The 15,974-nt window shown below is 37.0% G+C and overlaps 1 protein-coding gene across 4 annotated transcripts in view; it reads right to left on the reverse strand.

Annotated features, from left to right (window-relative positions):
* PDE3B (phosphodiesterase 3B) overlaps window positions 1-15,974 on the reverse strand; it is a 167,877-nt gene that overhangs the window by 53,436 nt on the left and 98,467 nt on the right. For all 4 annotated transcript variants that reach the window (XR_015142034.1, XM_086339872.1, XM_086339875.1 and 1 more), the window contains exons 2-3: window positions 13,350-13,400; window positions 1,086-1,334 (exon numbers count right to left, since the gene is read on the reverse strand). Coding sequence is in view for 2 of the 4 variants with exons in the window: in XM_086339872.1 (XP_086195998.1) it covers window positions 1,086-1,334; window positions 13,350-13,400 (300 nt within the window). In the remaining 2 variants the exon portion in view is untranslated. The remainder of the gene's footprint in view (window positions 1-1,085; window positions 1,335-13,349; window positions 13,401-15,974) is intronic.

The raw sequence follows: 15,974 nt of genomic DNA on the forward strand, positions 1-15,974 counted from the left end.
CCTATTTGATGCTGTGATTAATCCTTTTCTCATGGGTAGAGTGCTTTAAAAAAAATGTGTGTAACTACCATTGGGTTTTGAATAAGGCAGCTGCTATTCTATACACTTTAAAAATAGAGCATCACAACTACTTATGATCCAGATTTGTGATCAATAATTACCAAAATTTTGCCCTAATCAGGCTTACTTAATTTTTCAACATTTCTATATAACAATGCTGAGAATTAACAAAATGAATTGATGATCAAAGTCTCCAAAAACTATATTTAACTTTTTCTAAACTCTGTATACACTATTACAATGAAAATTAACTGATTGGAATTTCATCTTCTCTTAGTTTCTTTAACCAGTAGAACAAAGCAGTTAAAATAATCTCTAATATTTCTATTTTTAAAGTTTTATGATATTAACTACAGGTAAAGGTATCAATTTGACTATTGATAGCCAAATAAAAGAATTAAAAGCACTCTGAACATGCATAATATATACCTATTTAGAATAGTACTTATTATTTTCTAAAGGAAATCCTATTTTGAGTCAGTGATATTTAAAGAAAAATCAATCCCATGTCTAGTGATGGAAAAATCAGTGCCTATTGGGCTACAGTAATCTTCAGTGGGTAGGTAGAGAGTTCCAAAAAATGTGAAAATCAGTTTAATGCTATGGAATTTCATGACTATTATAATGATCGTTTTTTTTTTTTTTATTGGTCCAAAAAGAATTCCTGGTTTCCAAAAAATAAAATAGATTAATGACACAATTTGACTACTAGTTTGCTGTACAGCCTGAAAATAAATTTTCCTTCTGTTCTCTGCTTCTTAAAGATAATAAAAAATAGTTGTTACCAATGAAGTTATAACTGCTAATTACAGTAATATTATTCAGAATGAAAACTGAAAGCTTGCTTCATACTGAACTATTTGAAATTATAACTACCTCTGAAGTCCCAAGCAACTCAATGTACTATAAAGGAACCCAGCCCTTTAAAAAGAAATTCTATTTTATCTAAGATTTAAAGGAGCAGTTTTAATTCAAAAACATTATTAAACATGATAAATAGGGCTGGCTGATTATTGTATTTTGACCTTGTGAAGTTTTCGATCTCCTTTCTCAGCGGGGTCCTCTATCTCAGAGCAGGGATAAAATCCAGGAAATGGTGTGAGGGGATTCATCTTTGGCCTACAGGAGCCTGAGAAAGCACCCATCAAGCTACTGATACTCCGTAGGGAAGCAATGACTTGTGGAGGAAGGGTGGGGTCAACCAGAAGATCTGACACCATATTGCGAGCCTCATTTAGCACTGAAAGATCAACTCCACTTCCACCTCCAGAAATCTAGAAAAGAAAAAAAAAAAACAAGACATAAAATAACATATTTGTTAGACACAAAATTAAAAAAAAAAACTTTAAATCAAAGTCCATCTAACAATAGCTTAAGTAATTGAATCCTATTAAATATTAATTTTCACTTATTTGGACATAGCATAAATGATATAAGCAGTATGATTCTAAGCTTAAAATTTTGATGAAGTATATAACAGATATTGTGAACTTTAATTTTTTTCTACATTATTCATTAGTATATCTCATGTGGTATCAAAGGAGACAGTGATAAACTGAACTGAATGGTTAATACGGAAGGAATAACATGAGGCTGAGTCCTGAAGAATAGACAGAAAATACATTTTTCTTAATTTATAAATGTTTCATTGATAAATACATATACTTTTACTTTTCAAAAATACATATGTATTATGTTCAACTCAATTACCCACAGAAATCAGTGCTCTGGTGATCAGAATAGTGAATTAAATGTTACTTCTGTTGTTTTATTGCACCTTGAATTTACGTTTGGGTGTGTTTATAGTTCGTAACTATTCATAGTATCTGTTGAGTTCACAGTTATGTATCCTCACCACATTTTTAAATTGAGAAGTGTTATGAAAGTTAGACCAATAATTAGCTTAATAATGTATTTGCTCTTTGAGGAATTCTTTTTTCTTAAGTATTATTTTGTATTACTTTATTTTAAAACATTCCCCATTATTGGGCCATAGCTCAGCTATTTCTAGTCTTTATAAGCGAACACCTCTCTTAATACGTCACTGTAGATAATTAAGCATATTTCTGATAGATAGCTTCCCGTTAACTTGAACTACTGAAGCAAAGTAAATGAACATGTTAAAACCACTATAAAACTACCCTCACATATGTTGGTCAAACCAGTATTTCCACAAATTGTATACAACAGTATCTGTTTTCCCACACTCTAAGAAATCTGTTGTCATTTGACTTGGGTGTTCCTTTATAGGCCGTGTGTCATTTCTCTCTGGCCGCTTCCAACATATTTTCTTTGCTTTTAATTTTCAAAAGTTTAATTAACATATTTTACAGAAGATTTGTTTTGGGGGGGGGGGAAACACTGATACTATTTGAGATTCACTCAGCTTTTAAATATATACATATATTTATTTATTTATTTATTTGGCTACACCAGGTCCTAGTTTCAGTATGCAGTATCTTTGGTTGCGGAGTGCAAACTCTTAGTTACGGCATGTCGGATCTGTTTCCCTGACCAGGGATTGAACCCAGACTCCCTGCACTGGAGTGCGGTGTTTTAGCCCCTGGGCCATCCAGGAAGTCCCTGCTCAGCTTCTTCAATTTGCAGAATTACATCTTTTGCAAAATTTGGGAAGTTTTCAGCTATTATTTCTTCAGATACTTTTTCAAACTCACTCTTTCTCCTGCTCAGACACAGATGATTATGAATCCAGGTGCTTAAGATTTTGTTCATTTTGCTTTAATTTCCATTATTGCATTTTGTAGCTCTATAAGCTTCCTCCCCCCTTTTTTGGTAACTTCTATTTTCTTTTTTTCCTGAGATTTTCTATTTCATTTACTTGTTTCAAAAGATTTGTAACTGCTTATTAAGACATTTTTATGATGGCCACTTTAAAATTCCTCAGTTCAGTTCAGTCATTCAGTTGTGCCTGACTCTTTGCGACCCCACGAACCACAGCACACCAGGCCTCCCTGTCCATCACCAACTGCCAGAGTCTACCCAAACCCATGTCCATTAAGTCAGTGATGGCATCCAACCATCTCATCCTCTGTCATCCCCTTCTCCTCCTGCCCCCAATCCCTCCCAGCATCAGAGTCTTTTCCAATGAGTCGATTCTCCGCATGAGGTGGCCAAAGTACTAGAGTTTCAGCTTTAACATCATTCCTTCCAAAGAAATCCCAAGGCTGATCTCCTTTAGAATGGACTGGTTGGATCTCCTTGCAGTCCAAGGGACTCTCAAGAGTCTTCTCCAACACCACAGTTTAAAAGCATCAATTCTTCGGTGCTCAGCTTTCTTTATCGTCCAACTCTCGCATCCATACATGACCACAGGAAAAACCACAGCCTTGACTAGACGGACCTTTGTTGACAAAGTAATATCTCTGCTTTTTAATATCCTGTATAGGTTGGTCATAACTTTCCTTCCAAGGAGTAAGCATCTTTTAATTTCATGGCTGCAGTCACCATCTGCAGTGATTTTGCGGCCCAAAAAAATAAAGTCTGACACTGTTTCCACTGTTTTCCCATCTATTTGCCATGAAGTGATGAGACCTGATGCCATGATCTTAGTTTTCTGAATGTTGGCTTTAAGCCAACTTTTTCACTCTCCTCTTTTCACTTTCATCAAGAGGCTTTTTAGTTCTTCTTCAATTTCTGCCATAAGGGTGGTGTCATCTGCGTATCTGAGGTTATTGATATTTCTCCCGGCAATCTTGATTCCGGCTTCTGTTTCATCCAGCCCAGCGTTTCTCATGATGTACTCTGCATAGAAGTTAAATAAGCAGGGTGACAGTATACAGCCTTGACGTACTCCTTTTCCTATTTGGAACCAGCCTATTGTTCCATGTCCAGTTCTAACTGTTGCTTCCTGAGCTGCATACAGATTTCTCAAGAGGCAGGTCAGGTAGTCTGGTATTCCCATCTCTTTCAGAATTTTCCACAGTTTATTGTGATACACACAGTCAAAGGCTTTAGCGTAGTCAATAAAGCAGAAATAGATGTTTTTCTGGAACTCTCTTGCTTTTTCAATGATCCAACAGATGTTGGCAATTTGATCTCTGGTTCCTCTGCCTTTTCTAAAACCAGCTTGAACATCTGGAAGTTCATGATTCACATACTGCTGGAGCCTGGCTTGGAGAATTTTGAGCATTACTTTGCTAGCATGTGAGATGAGTGCAATTGTGTGGTAGTTTGAGCATCCTTTGGCATTGCCTTTCTTTGGGATTGGAATGAAAACTGACCTTTTCCAGTCCTGTGGCCACTGCTGAGTCTTCCAAATTTGCTGACATATTGAGTGCAGCACTTTCACAGCATCATCTTTTAGGATTTGAAATAGCTCAACTGGAATTCCATCACCTCCACTAGCTTTGTTCGTAGTGATGCTTTCTAAGGCCCACTTGACTTCACATTCCAGGATGTCTGGCTCTAGGTGAGTGATCACACCATCGTGCTTATCTGGGTCGTGAAGATCTTTTTTGTACAGTTCTTCTGTGTATTCTTGCCATCTCTTCTTAATATCTTCTGCTTCTGTTAGGTCCATACCATTTCTGTCCTTTATTGAGCCCATCTTTGCATGAAATGTTCCCTTGGTATCTCTAATTTTCTTGAAGAGATCTCTAGTCTTTCCCATTCTATTGTTTTCCTCTATTTCTTTGCATTGATCACTGAGGAAGGCTTTTTTATCTCTCCTTGCTGTTCTTTGGACCTCTGCATTCAAATGGGTATATCTTTCCATTTCTCCTTTGCTTTTTGCTTCTCTTCTTCTCACAGCTATTTGTAAGGTCTCCTCAGACAGCCATTTTGCTTTTTTGCATTTCTTTTTCTTGGGGATGGTCTTGATTCCTATCTCCTGTACAATGTCACGAACCTCCATCCATAGTTCCTCAGGCACTCTGTCTATCAGATCTAGTCCCTTAAATCTATTATAATTTCTACTCAGTTTCAAATCTGATTCATCTTGGTGTTAATAATTGATTGTCTTTTCTCACTCAAGTTGTAAGTTTCCTGGTTCTTGATATGACAGGTGATTTTCAAAATTCTTGTCAATATTTTGGTAACTATGCTAGAAGACTCTGGGTCCTATTTACACCTTTTATAGTAAGAGGTGATCTTTCTGTTTAGGTTTAGTACTATGTCCTATACTGCTTTTTTCAGGCTGTAGTTCTAATGAAATTTAATTTTCAGGGCATTCACAGTGGTATTTTTAGTCTGCTTGATTTCCTTCTGGTTCCACCAGGGCTGGTGCCTAGGGGTGGGAGTTGCAATGTGAGAGACCTGGGTTTGATTTGACCCCTGGGTTGGGAAGATCCCCTGGAGAAGGGCATGGCTGCCCACTCCAGCATTTTGGCCTGGATAACTCCACAGACAGAGGAGCCTGGCAAGCTACAGTCTATGGGGTCGAAAAGAGTCAGCCACGACTGAGGAACTCCCCAGGTTGGGCTATCTACTGCAAAGTCGGGGAAGGGAGTCTGCAGGTCACAGGACAAAGAGCACTTTCTGGGCCGGGCACCTGTGTTGGGGAGACCTGGCCACCCCCTGCCTTGCTGGGGAAGGAGAGTCTCATGCTTAGTAGAGAATGAGCATACTTCTCTGGCCACTTCATATGAATGGAGTTCCAGATCAATTTGCCCTTGGTGTTGTTGGCAAGACTCATTCAGTTTTGAAGAAAGGAAGAGCCTACCAGCATCACAGTCTGTGGCTAGGTTGGAAGTCTACATTACCTTTTGCTGTTGGGTGACGGTTATAAGATATCCTATCACAGGTAGGGGTGTGTGGGAGGGGGGGAGTGTAATATATATATATATATATGTTATATATTTAAAAAAAGAAAAGAGCAGTACAAAATAAGGTTGGAGAAGCATGTTGGAACCAATATTTGAGAACATCAGATTCTAGAATAAGGAATATGGACGATGGAAAGTCACAGATTTTGAGCAGGCCAGAGAGAAACACAGCAAGAAAAAGAGAAAGGAAGTGATGGAGGGCACTGAAAAGAATGCACTACTTATGATGTTAAAACCCGACAAATGTGAACGAGCATTCCAGCATACAGGCTAGCACGTGCAAATCTGCGGAGGCAGAAGCCTGTCTGGCTAGTTTGAGGAATAACAAAGAGGCCAGTGTAGCAGGGGCAGAGTAAATGAAAAAGAATGCGTAGATGAAGTCAGAGAACTAAAAGGGAGGAAAGGAAGGGACCTTATTGTGCAGGGTCTTTTAAGTCCGTGATTAGGACTTTAGTTTTTATTTTGGGTGAGATTGCAGCATAGTGAGCAAGAGACTGACATGACCTGATTTATTTCCAATCGAACTGAATATTCAAAGTATTTGTTATAATTTTAAGTTTAACTTAAATTATTTCCCATCAGCTTATATATTTGGCAAACTCTTGTTTTTGTACACAGAGTCAAGAATAAATTCTACATTTTACCAGTTATTGCGGGAGTGGAGGGGGGCGCACATAGGTGGCTGTGTGTCCCTGTAAATGCTAAAATATTTGCGATATGACCCTTAATAGGAAAAAACTTGTTAACTCCTAACTTATGCTATAATTTCAGAGATGCTTAGTGTTTATTATTATTGAAATTAATATAATATTAGCTTATAAAATCCCTTATGATTATACAGTGGAAGTGAGAAATAGATTTAAGAGCCTAGATCTGATAGAGTGCCTGATGAACTATGGAATGAGGTTCATGACACTGTACAGGAGACAGGGATCAAGACCATCCCCATGGAAAAGAAATGCAAAAAAGCAAAATGGCTGTCTGGGGAGGCCTTGCAAATACCTGTGAAAAGAAGAGAGGCGAAAAGCAAATGAGAAAAGGAAAGATATAAACATCTGAATGCAGAGTTACAAAGAATAGCAAGAAGAGATAAGAAAGCCTTCTTCAGTGATCAATGCAAAGAAATAGAGAACAAGAGAATGGGAAAGACTAGAGATCTCTTCAAGAAAATTAGAGATACCAAAGGAACATTTCATGCAAAGATGGGCTCAATAAAGGACAGAAATGGTATGGACCTAACAGAAGCAGAAGATATTAAGAAGAGATGACAAGAATACACAGAAGAACTGTACAAAAAAGATCTTCATGACCCAGATAAGCACGATGGTGTGATCACTGATCTAGAGCCAGAAATCCTGGAATGTGAAGTCAAGTGGGCCTTAGAAAGCATCACTGCGAACAAAGCTAGTGGAGGTGATAGAATTCCAGTTGAGCTATTCCAAATCCTGAAAGATGATGCTAAAGTGCTGCACTCAATATGCCAGCAAATTTGGAAAACTCAGCAGTGGCCACAGGACTGGAAAAGGTCAGTTTTCATTCCAGTCCCAAAGAAAGGCAATGCCAAAGAATGCTCAAACTACCACATAATTGCACTCATCTCACACACTAGTAAAGTAATGCTCAAAATTCTCCAAGCCAGGCTTCAGCAATATGTGAACCGTGAACTTCCTGATGTTCAAGCTGGTTTTAGAAAAGGCAGAGGAACCAGAGATCAAATTGCCAACATCCGCTGGATCATGGCAAAAGCAAGAGAGTTCCAGAAAAACATCTATTTCTGCTTTATTGACTATGCCAAAGCCTTTGACTGTGTGGATCACAATAAACTGTGGAAAATTCTGAAAGAGATGGGAATACCAGACCACCTGATCTGCCTCTTGAGAAATTTGTATGCAGGTCAGGAAGCAACAGTTAGAACTGGACGTGGAAGAACTGACTGTTTCCAAATAGGAAAAGGAGTATGTCAAGGCTGTATATTGTCACCCTGTTTATTTAACTATTATGCAGAGTACATCACGAGAAAGGCTGGACTGGAAGAAACACAAGCTGGAATCAAGATTGCTGGGAGAAATATCAATAACCTCAGATATGCAGATGACACCACCCTTATGGCAGAAAGTGAAGAACTAAAAAGCCTCTTGACGAAAGTGAAAGTGGAGAGTGAAAAAGTTGGCTTAAAGCTCAGCATTCAGAAAACGAAGATCATGGCATCCGGTCCCATCACTTCAAGGGAAATAGATGGGAAAACAGTGGAAACAGTGTCAGACTTTATTTTTCTGGGCTCCAAAATCTCTGCAGATGGTGACTACAGCCATGAAATTAAAAGACGCTTACTCCTTGGAAGGAAAGTTATGACCAACCTAGATAGCATATTCAAAAGCAGAGACATTACTTTGCCAACAAAGGTTCATCTAATCAAGGCTGTGGTTTTTCCTGTGGTCATGTATGGATGTGAGAGTTGGACTGTGAAGAAGGCTGAGTGCCGAAGAATTGATGCTTTTGAAGTGTGGTGTTGGAGAAGACTCTTTAGAGTCCCTTGGACTGCCAGGAGATCCAACCAGTCCATTCTGAAGGAGATCGGCCCTGGGATTTCTTTGGAGGGAATGATGCTAAAGCTGAAGCTCCAGTACTTTGGCCACCTCATGTGAAGAGTTGACTCATTGGGAAAGACTCTGATGCTGGGAGGGATTGGGGGCAAGAGGAGAAGGGGATGACAGAGGATGAGATGGCTGGATGGCATCACTGACTTGATGGACGTGAGTCTCAGTGAACTCTGGGAGTTGGTGATGGACAGGGAGGCCTGGTGTGCTGCGATTCATGGGGTCACAAAGAGTCGGACACAACTGAGCGACTGATCTGATCTGATCTGATGTACCAGGCTCATATTATTTTAATCACCCCTCTGGAGGAACTGGTATTATTCAAAATTTATAGATGAGGAAATAGGTTCATAGTGACTTAAGTGGCTTGCCTATTTTTCAGCTGGGAGGGACTAGTTTGTATCAGACCAACTCTACTGCCTAGAACAACTAATCTAGAAAAGCCAAAATACACCAGAAATGTATCCATTTCAGGGCATCAAAACAGAGTCAAGCAGCCAGGGCTTGAAAAAATAGCCGTCTATGGGGTCACACAGAGTTGGACACAAATGAAGAGACTTAGCAGCAGCCCCAGCAGCAGAGAAGAGATTGAAGTGAACTGAACCCAATATTCTGTGCTACTTTCTCCTTTCAAGGAATTTGCTACTGATTCATAACTGACACAGGGCAGAGAAGATGAGAAGCAGAGAAGTTAAGAGGCTAGGAAATAGCATAGAGCTCTCTATAGTCTCAAGGGGCTGGGAGACCAAATATGGAATTTAGGGTTATAAAGACAGAGAGCTTTAAACGCTTCCAAGCAAGATCCCAGAGAGAAGAGGAGAACAAAGATGCAAGCCTGAATTTGAAGCTGCCTTCCCCGCTGGAGATATTTGCCAATTTGTAAACAGAGGCCAAAAGATAGAGAAACCAAACAGAAATCCTCAAAAAGATTTCTATTTTGAAAGTAAAATAAAGCTGTCAGCAGTCTCAATGCTGGAGGGAACAAAACCAAAGAGTTCCGAGAACACTATGAACAAAAGAAACAAGAAAAGACAGAAAGCCTGAATAGTCCTAAAACTTTAAGAAACTTAATAATTTAAAACTTGTCCATAAGAAAGCTCCAAACTGAGATAGCTTCACCAGAGTATTCTTCCAAAGGAAGAAATGAAACCCATCTTACTAGACTCATTTAGATAACAGAAAAAAAGTGGGGGGAATTTCCCACCTTATCTTATGAGGCCAGTATAACCTTTATGCCAAAAACATGATAAAAACAATAATCATAAGGCCAACTCTCATGTAAGCATGAATTCAAAGTATTAATAAATAAAATCCAGTGATATATATTTTTAAAAAGAAAACAGTTCTTGATCAAATTTTCTTTATCTGGGAATCCAGGGATGGTTCAACACAGGCCCATAATTAATTTACCACATTAATAGAAAAAAATGGGGGAAAATTCAGGGATCATCTCAATAGACACAGAAAAAGCATCTGATAGAATTCTAGACCCATTTCTGACTTAGAAGAAAAAAGTTTTTGGTGAACTGGGATTAGGATGGAACTTCATTAATCTGATAAAGGGTACCTATATTAAACATTAGTGGTGAGCATGTTGAATATTTTTTCCCTGAAGTCATGATGAGGACAAGGCTATCTACTAGTATCACTTCTATTCAACACTGCATTAGAAATCCTAAACCATATAGTTATGCAAGAAAAGCCTCATATGATTGGAAATAATAAGCCTGTCTTTATTCATTGATGACATTATTATATCCCTAAAGACTCTAAAAGGATCCTCAGACAAGCTATTAGAATTAATAAGTAAATTTAGCAAGGACACTGGATACATGGGTCAATATATAAAAATCAATTAAACTCCCATGGGGCAGCACAAGTGGTTAAAAACATGGAATTTCTAAAAATTGCTACCTTTTACATTTTTCAACTTTAAAAATTAAATATCAAAGAACAAATCTAACAAAATAGATGCATGACACCTGCACTGGAAACATTATTAAGATAAACGATGACTCAGATAAGTGAAGGAATATACCATTTTCATGTATTGAAAGCCTCAGTATTATAAAGATGTAAATTCTCCTCATAGTGATCTATAGAGTCAATAAAATCTCAGTCGAAATCCTAGTATATTTTTTTGGATATGGAAATTTTCAAGTTTATTAAAGAATAGCCAAGATAATTTTGAGGAATAACAAAGCTAGAGAACTTACACTATTATAAAGTTATAGTAATTAAAATAACGAGTCCGGTATCAGTGTTTCAGGAGAGACAAATTGACAAACAGAATAGAAAGTCCTGAAACAAATCTACATTTTGTCACTTAAAAGACAAAGGTGATAGTACAGTGCAAAGAAGAAAGATATATTTTTTTCAATAACTGGAAGTGGATCAATTAGATAACCATGTGGAAAAAAGCTGTCTTGATACATAAACCACAATACAGAAAAATCAATTCTAGATGTATTACAGATCTAAAAATGGAAAGTAGAACAATAAAACTGCTAGGAGGTAACAGGAGAGGGTAGACACCGCCCAGGGAGTAAACAAGATGTTCTTACGTAGGACACATACAAAAAACACTAAATAAAAAGGAAATAAGTTGACATAAAAGGAAATGATTGATGAATAGTGTTTTCAATAAGACACCATGATAAGCTACAGACAGGGAGAAGATTTCTTAAGGAATACTCATGTCCAAAATACATAAAGAACTCCTACTGATCACTAAGTAAAATGTAGATAATTGCTGGGAAAAAAATGGAGAAAAGATCTTCACCAGAGGATATCTGAGTAGCAAATTAACATGAAAAGATTCTCAACCTGATGAGCCATCAATGAAATGCAAATATTAAAACTACAATAAGATACTCTTCAACAGCTACCAGAATGATTTAAAACACACTACCAAGTGTTGACAAAGATGTGGATCAACTGGAAACATCTATATACTGCTGATGGCTGGGAGAAGTGATACAGTCTCTTTGGAAAATTATCTTGTGCTTCCTACTAAAACTGAACATATACATGCATACCCCCCCTCTAACATCCAACAAAAGACATCAAGAATATTCCAGCAGCATAGCTTGAAATAGACAAAAAACTGAAAAATAAATGTCAGTCTACTATAGACTAGATGAATTGATTGTATATTCATTCAATAAAACACTAAATGGGATAAGAGTGGGTGAATTACTACTACGCATAACAACAAATTAATCTTACAGAAAAATTTTGAAGTAAAACAGAAAACACATATGAGTGATTCCATTTACTTACAATTCAGAAAAAGACTAAGTTGTGATGACAGAAATCAGTATTGAAATAACACCTGGGAAAAGCTGATGACTAGGCAGGGGGCTTTTGGGGTGCTGAATTCATCTGAAAAATGGTCACATGTATATATTCACTCTGAGAAAATTCATCAAGTTGCACAGTTGTGACTTGTGCACTTTTATACATGAGTGTTACACTTCAAATTTTTTCTTTTTTTCGCCATGCTGCGTGGCCTACCGTATCTTTAATTCCTCGACCAGGGATCAAACTCGAGACCAGGACAGTAAAAACGCCAAGTTCTAACCACCAGACTGCCAGGGAATCCCCTACATTTCGATTTTTTTTTTTTAAAGGACTATTCGAAAGGAAAAGAGAGGTAGAAGAAATAAAATTCTGTGGGACTACCAGCCCATGTGTGAACCATCACTGCTTACTTATCTTTAGATTTTAGCAGTAATTTAGATACTCTTTTCCTGGAGAAGGAAATACCAACCCACTTCAGTATTCTTGCCTGGAAAACTCCATGGACAGAGGAGCCTGGTGGGGTCCATGGGGTCGCAAAGAGTCGCCCACGACTGAGTGACTGACTGAGCACATAGATACTCTTTTCATTGGAAACTGAGAATCTTGGTGGACATGACTGAGGCAAAGGCCACTATTTAGGTCAAGAAACCCCAGTCCCTTTTATTTAACAGGTCAGATGTAGCCTTCCTCACTTCACCTGACTAACAGTTACATCAGAGAATATAGGCTGTTGTGATTATGCCATTTATTGTTTAAAAATAAGACTCAACCATTCAAAGGGGTGTTCATTTTTCAAAGTGTTATGTTTGAACAACATTAAGTAAATAGATGTGATAAATAGTTAATGTTTCCGTACACACGTATGACAAGGATTTGATATTTATTAATGTTTATCTGTTAGTATAAAAAAACATCAGGTTTCAAAATAGCATATGGAATATAATATTACCATTTTTGTACTAAAATTATATAAACTATACATTTCAGTACACTGGAAAACTAGGAAAAGATCTATAAAGATATATATCAAAAGTTAACAAAGTTATTCCTTGATGTTTGATTTTCCTTTGTTCTCCTACACGTCTATTTTCAGTTTCACTGATACCAACATAAAGTGATGAAAAATCTTTAAAAAAGTCCATTTTGTATGATTCCATATGTGTATATCTATCTATATATATACATTTCATAAATAAAACTAATTTCTGGGAGTACGGATAGGGATTTTCTTTGGAGACATACGTAATGACTAGAATGGTACACAAGCGAGGCTTGTAGGACGCTGGTAATGTTCTATTTTTTGTTATGGGTACTAGTTACATGGGAACTTTAATTTGTGAAAATTCATTCATCTGTGCAGTTTTCTATTGATAAGCCCAGACTGTACCAGCAACATTTAAAAAGTAACTATATATGTTTGGTTACTGATCATTTTCTTTTCCTTTGCAATTAAAATTTATTTTTAAAAAATCTACCTAAATGAAGTTTTGGTTATTTTAATTCAGCTAAAGAAAAATCTTACGGCATAGAAATCTTCTGAATGTAATTTTATATGTCAAAAATTTGATTACAGATGTTAATTATTAGTGATATCATTTATATTTACCTGATAGTGAGGTTTATACCACTGCTTTAAATCCCAATCCCAAAGAATCATCTGAAAGAAAAAATAAATAAAAGAATTCATTTAGTTATAAAATGGAGCATCTTCAATTACAGATACAAAAACAGCTTAAATTTTGGGAGAGAAATTGGGGACGTGAGAATAAAAATGATCTCTAGATGGAATATTTCATTAATGACACAATCTGTGATTGAAAAAGCAAGACAGTCAGAATAAAGTCACTAAACTAAGCTATATTAACCTTTAAAATATCTATTACCACAGAACCAAAAATATAAATCCAAAATCACATCCATTTACTAAAAATACACGTAAAATGAGAAATCACCGCTCTCCCCCCTTCCCACCTTCTCCAAAGGCTCATAATTTGTCATTTTAAACCAGTGTCAGTAGGTGGTGCTACTTCCCTAGCAACAAGGCTCTGTTGTCCAAAGCACCTTTAAAAAGCTTGCCTGGGGTTTACATAAAGCATAAAAGAGTGGATTTATAAAAAGTTACACACAACCCTTTTGATTCACAGATTTAATTAGTTTCCCTGTTTCTCTTCTTTATAGATTATCAATAATAACTTCTTAGTACTAGACTAGTTTTTTCCTGCCCGTCTCTTCCTAGCAGGCTGTGGGGCTACTTCCCCATCCAACAGTCACTGCTCAAGGAGACAAAATTAGCTCAAATTTGGCAAGCTATAGCTGCTAACTATGATTAAAGCTAATTTCTTTTAAATTTACTTAAATTGATAAATAAGTTTCTTCCTTTTGCCTAAATAACTGATGTAATGACAATTTTCTACATAGCTTTGAACCCTAACCGTGAACATGAGCCTAGTTAATTTGTAATCCAATCACACAATTTCTATGTACTAAAATATTTGTTTCTAGTCATAAGGCTCCTGATGCAAAAGATCTTAAAATGTTATTTCTTCTTTCATTGGTCCAATATTTCATTTAGGAGTTGACAGAATTTTTTTGTAAAGGTACAAATAATTTAGGCTTGGTAAGCCACATAAGGTCTCCATGGCATATTCTTTGCTTTTTGTTTTACAATCCTTTAAAATGAAAAAAACAAATATTCTTAGCTCTGTGGCCACACACAAAAGGTTGCTAGCAGGATTTGGTTAGTGGGCTACAGCTTGGTGACCCCCTTTAAAAATCATTATTTGTCATTATCACCAACTTTTTGTCAACATCCTTGCAGAAGGTCATCTCTTGCCAGTGAAGAGAAACATATTTCTTCCCAAAGAAAATCCAGACATACTACAATCGCTTACAAAATTCATGGACTAGTACCTGCAAAATTGCTATGGTACAGCAACATGAAAAGAATTTACTATATATTAGTAGACTCATCAAATTTACACAGTATTTTATACAGTCCTAAGTGTGGTCCTCATAGAATTGCTTCAGGCTGTGATTTAAGCAGCATACAAAGACATTAATTAATGCAGTTTAAGACACTAATAACTTCCTAAGAACATTCACATTAAGATTAGAGTAACCTAAAATCCCTAAGTTTCTTGTATACTTGTCATAAAATGTAGTAGAAGTGTTAGTTGCTCAGTCATGTCTGACTCTATGACCCCATGGACTGTAGCCTGCCAGGCTCCTCCATCCATGGAATTCTCCAGGCAAAAATACTGGAGTGGGTTGCCATTCCCTTCTCCAGGGCATCTTCCTGACCCAGAGATGGAACCTGGGTCTCTTGCATTGCAGGCAGATTCTTTACCATCTGAGCCACCAGGGAATACATGTTCCATTTGCATGCTATGGTTACACAACTGGCTTTTTAGTCCCAAGTGCAATACCTTACTTCAGTTCTGATTTTAGCCTGTCCAAATTTCTTGGGAGAGTGGAATGCTGACTAGCCTATTTACCATTCTATTTACTATTTACCAATAAAAATTACCAAATTTACAAATTGTCATCATCATGACATTTGTAAATCTGATGTTTCCTTAAATTCACCAAAAAAAAAGTACAGAGTGGACAGGAATGAAGACAGGACCACCGGTTGGGTCACTAAAGATTACCTATGAGAGCTGTGTCTGAGTCTGCAAACTTGCCTAACATGCTATTGTCCAATCCATACTCCCACATTTCTTCTACAAGGGTACCATCAAATGGTGACATACCTGTGCCTCATTTCTCCTCATCAGTCTGAGTAGAAGTTGATTTCTTGCTAACTCCAGCATACTTTCATCATGAGGGTTTCTTAACATTCCTTGTTTCCCACCTACTACTCTGGTTTTGAATAAACTCTTGAGCAGTAGCTCAGTCTTATTTGCAGTCACTTTCTCTGTGATCAAAAATACATTTGCCAAAAAGCAGCAGGTCTTAGTCTAAAATCCCCTGCATATTAGGAACTGAAGACTGACTTCTGTGTAAACTGGACAAGTAGAATATTAGTGATTTTGAGAAAACAAAATTTCTGCCTAAGTAGTAGAAGATGTATGATCAGGAATCATACAGCTACAGCAAGACACATCTTAGAGCAGAGTTACTCAATGTGTGGTCCACAATAAAACAGTACAGAAATGAAGAGTAAATGTTTAGAGATGTTTATACCAATTTGATATAAAATTTGATATTTCATGTTATTTGAATATTGCTT

The sequence above is a fragment of the Bos grunniens genome, chromosome 15, assembly GCF_055505025.1.
Source record: "Bos grunniens cultivar Pamir isolate PY7600 chromosome 15, Bosgru_T2T1.0, whole genome shotgun sequence".
Lineage (NCBI taxonomy): Eukaryota > Metazoa > Chordata > Mammalia > Artiodactyla > Bovidae > Bos > Bos grunniens.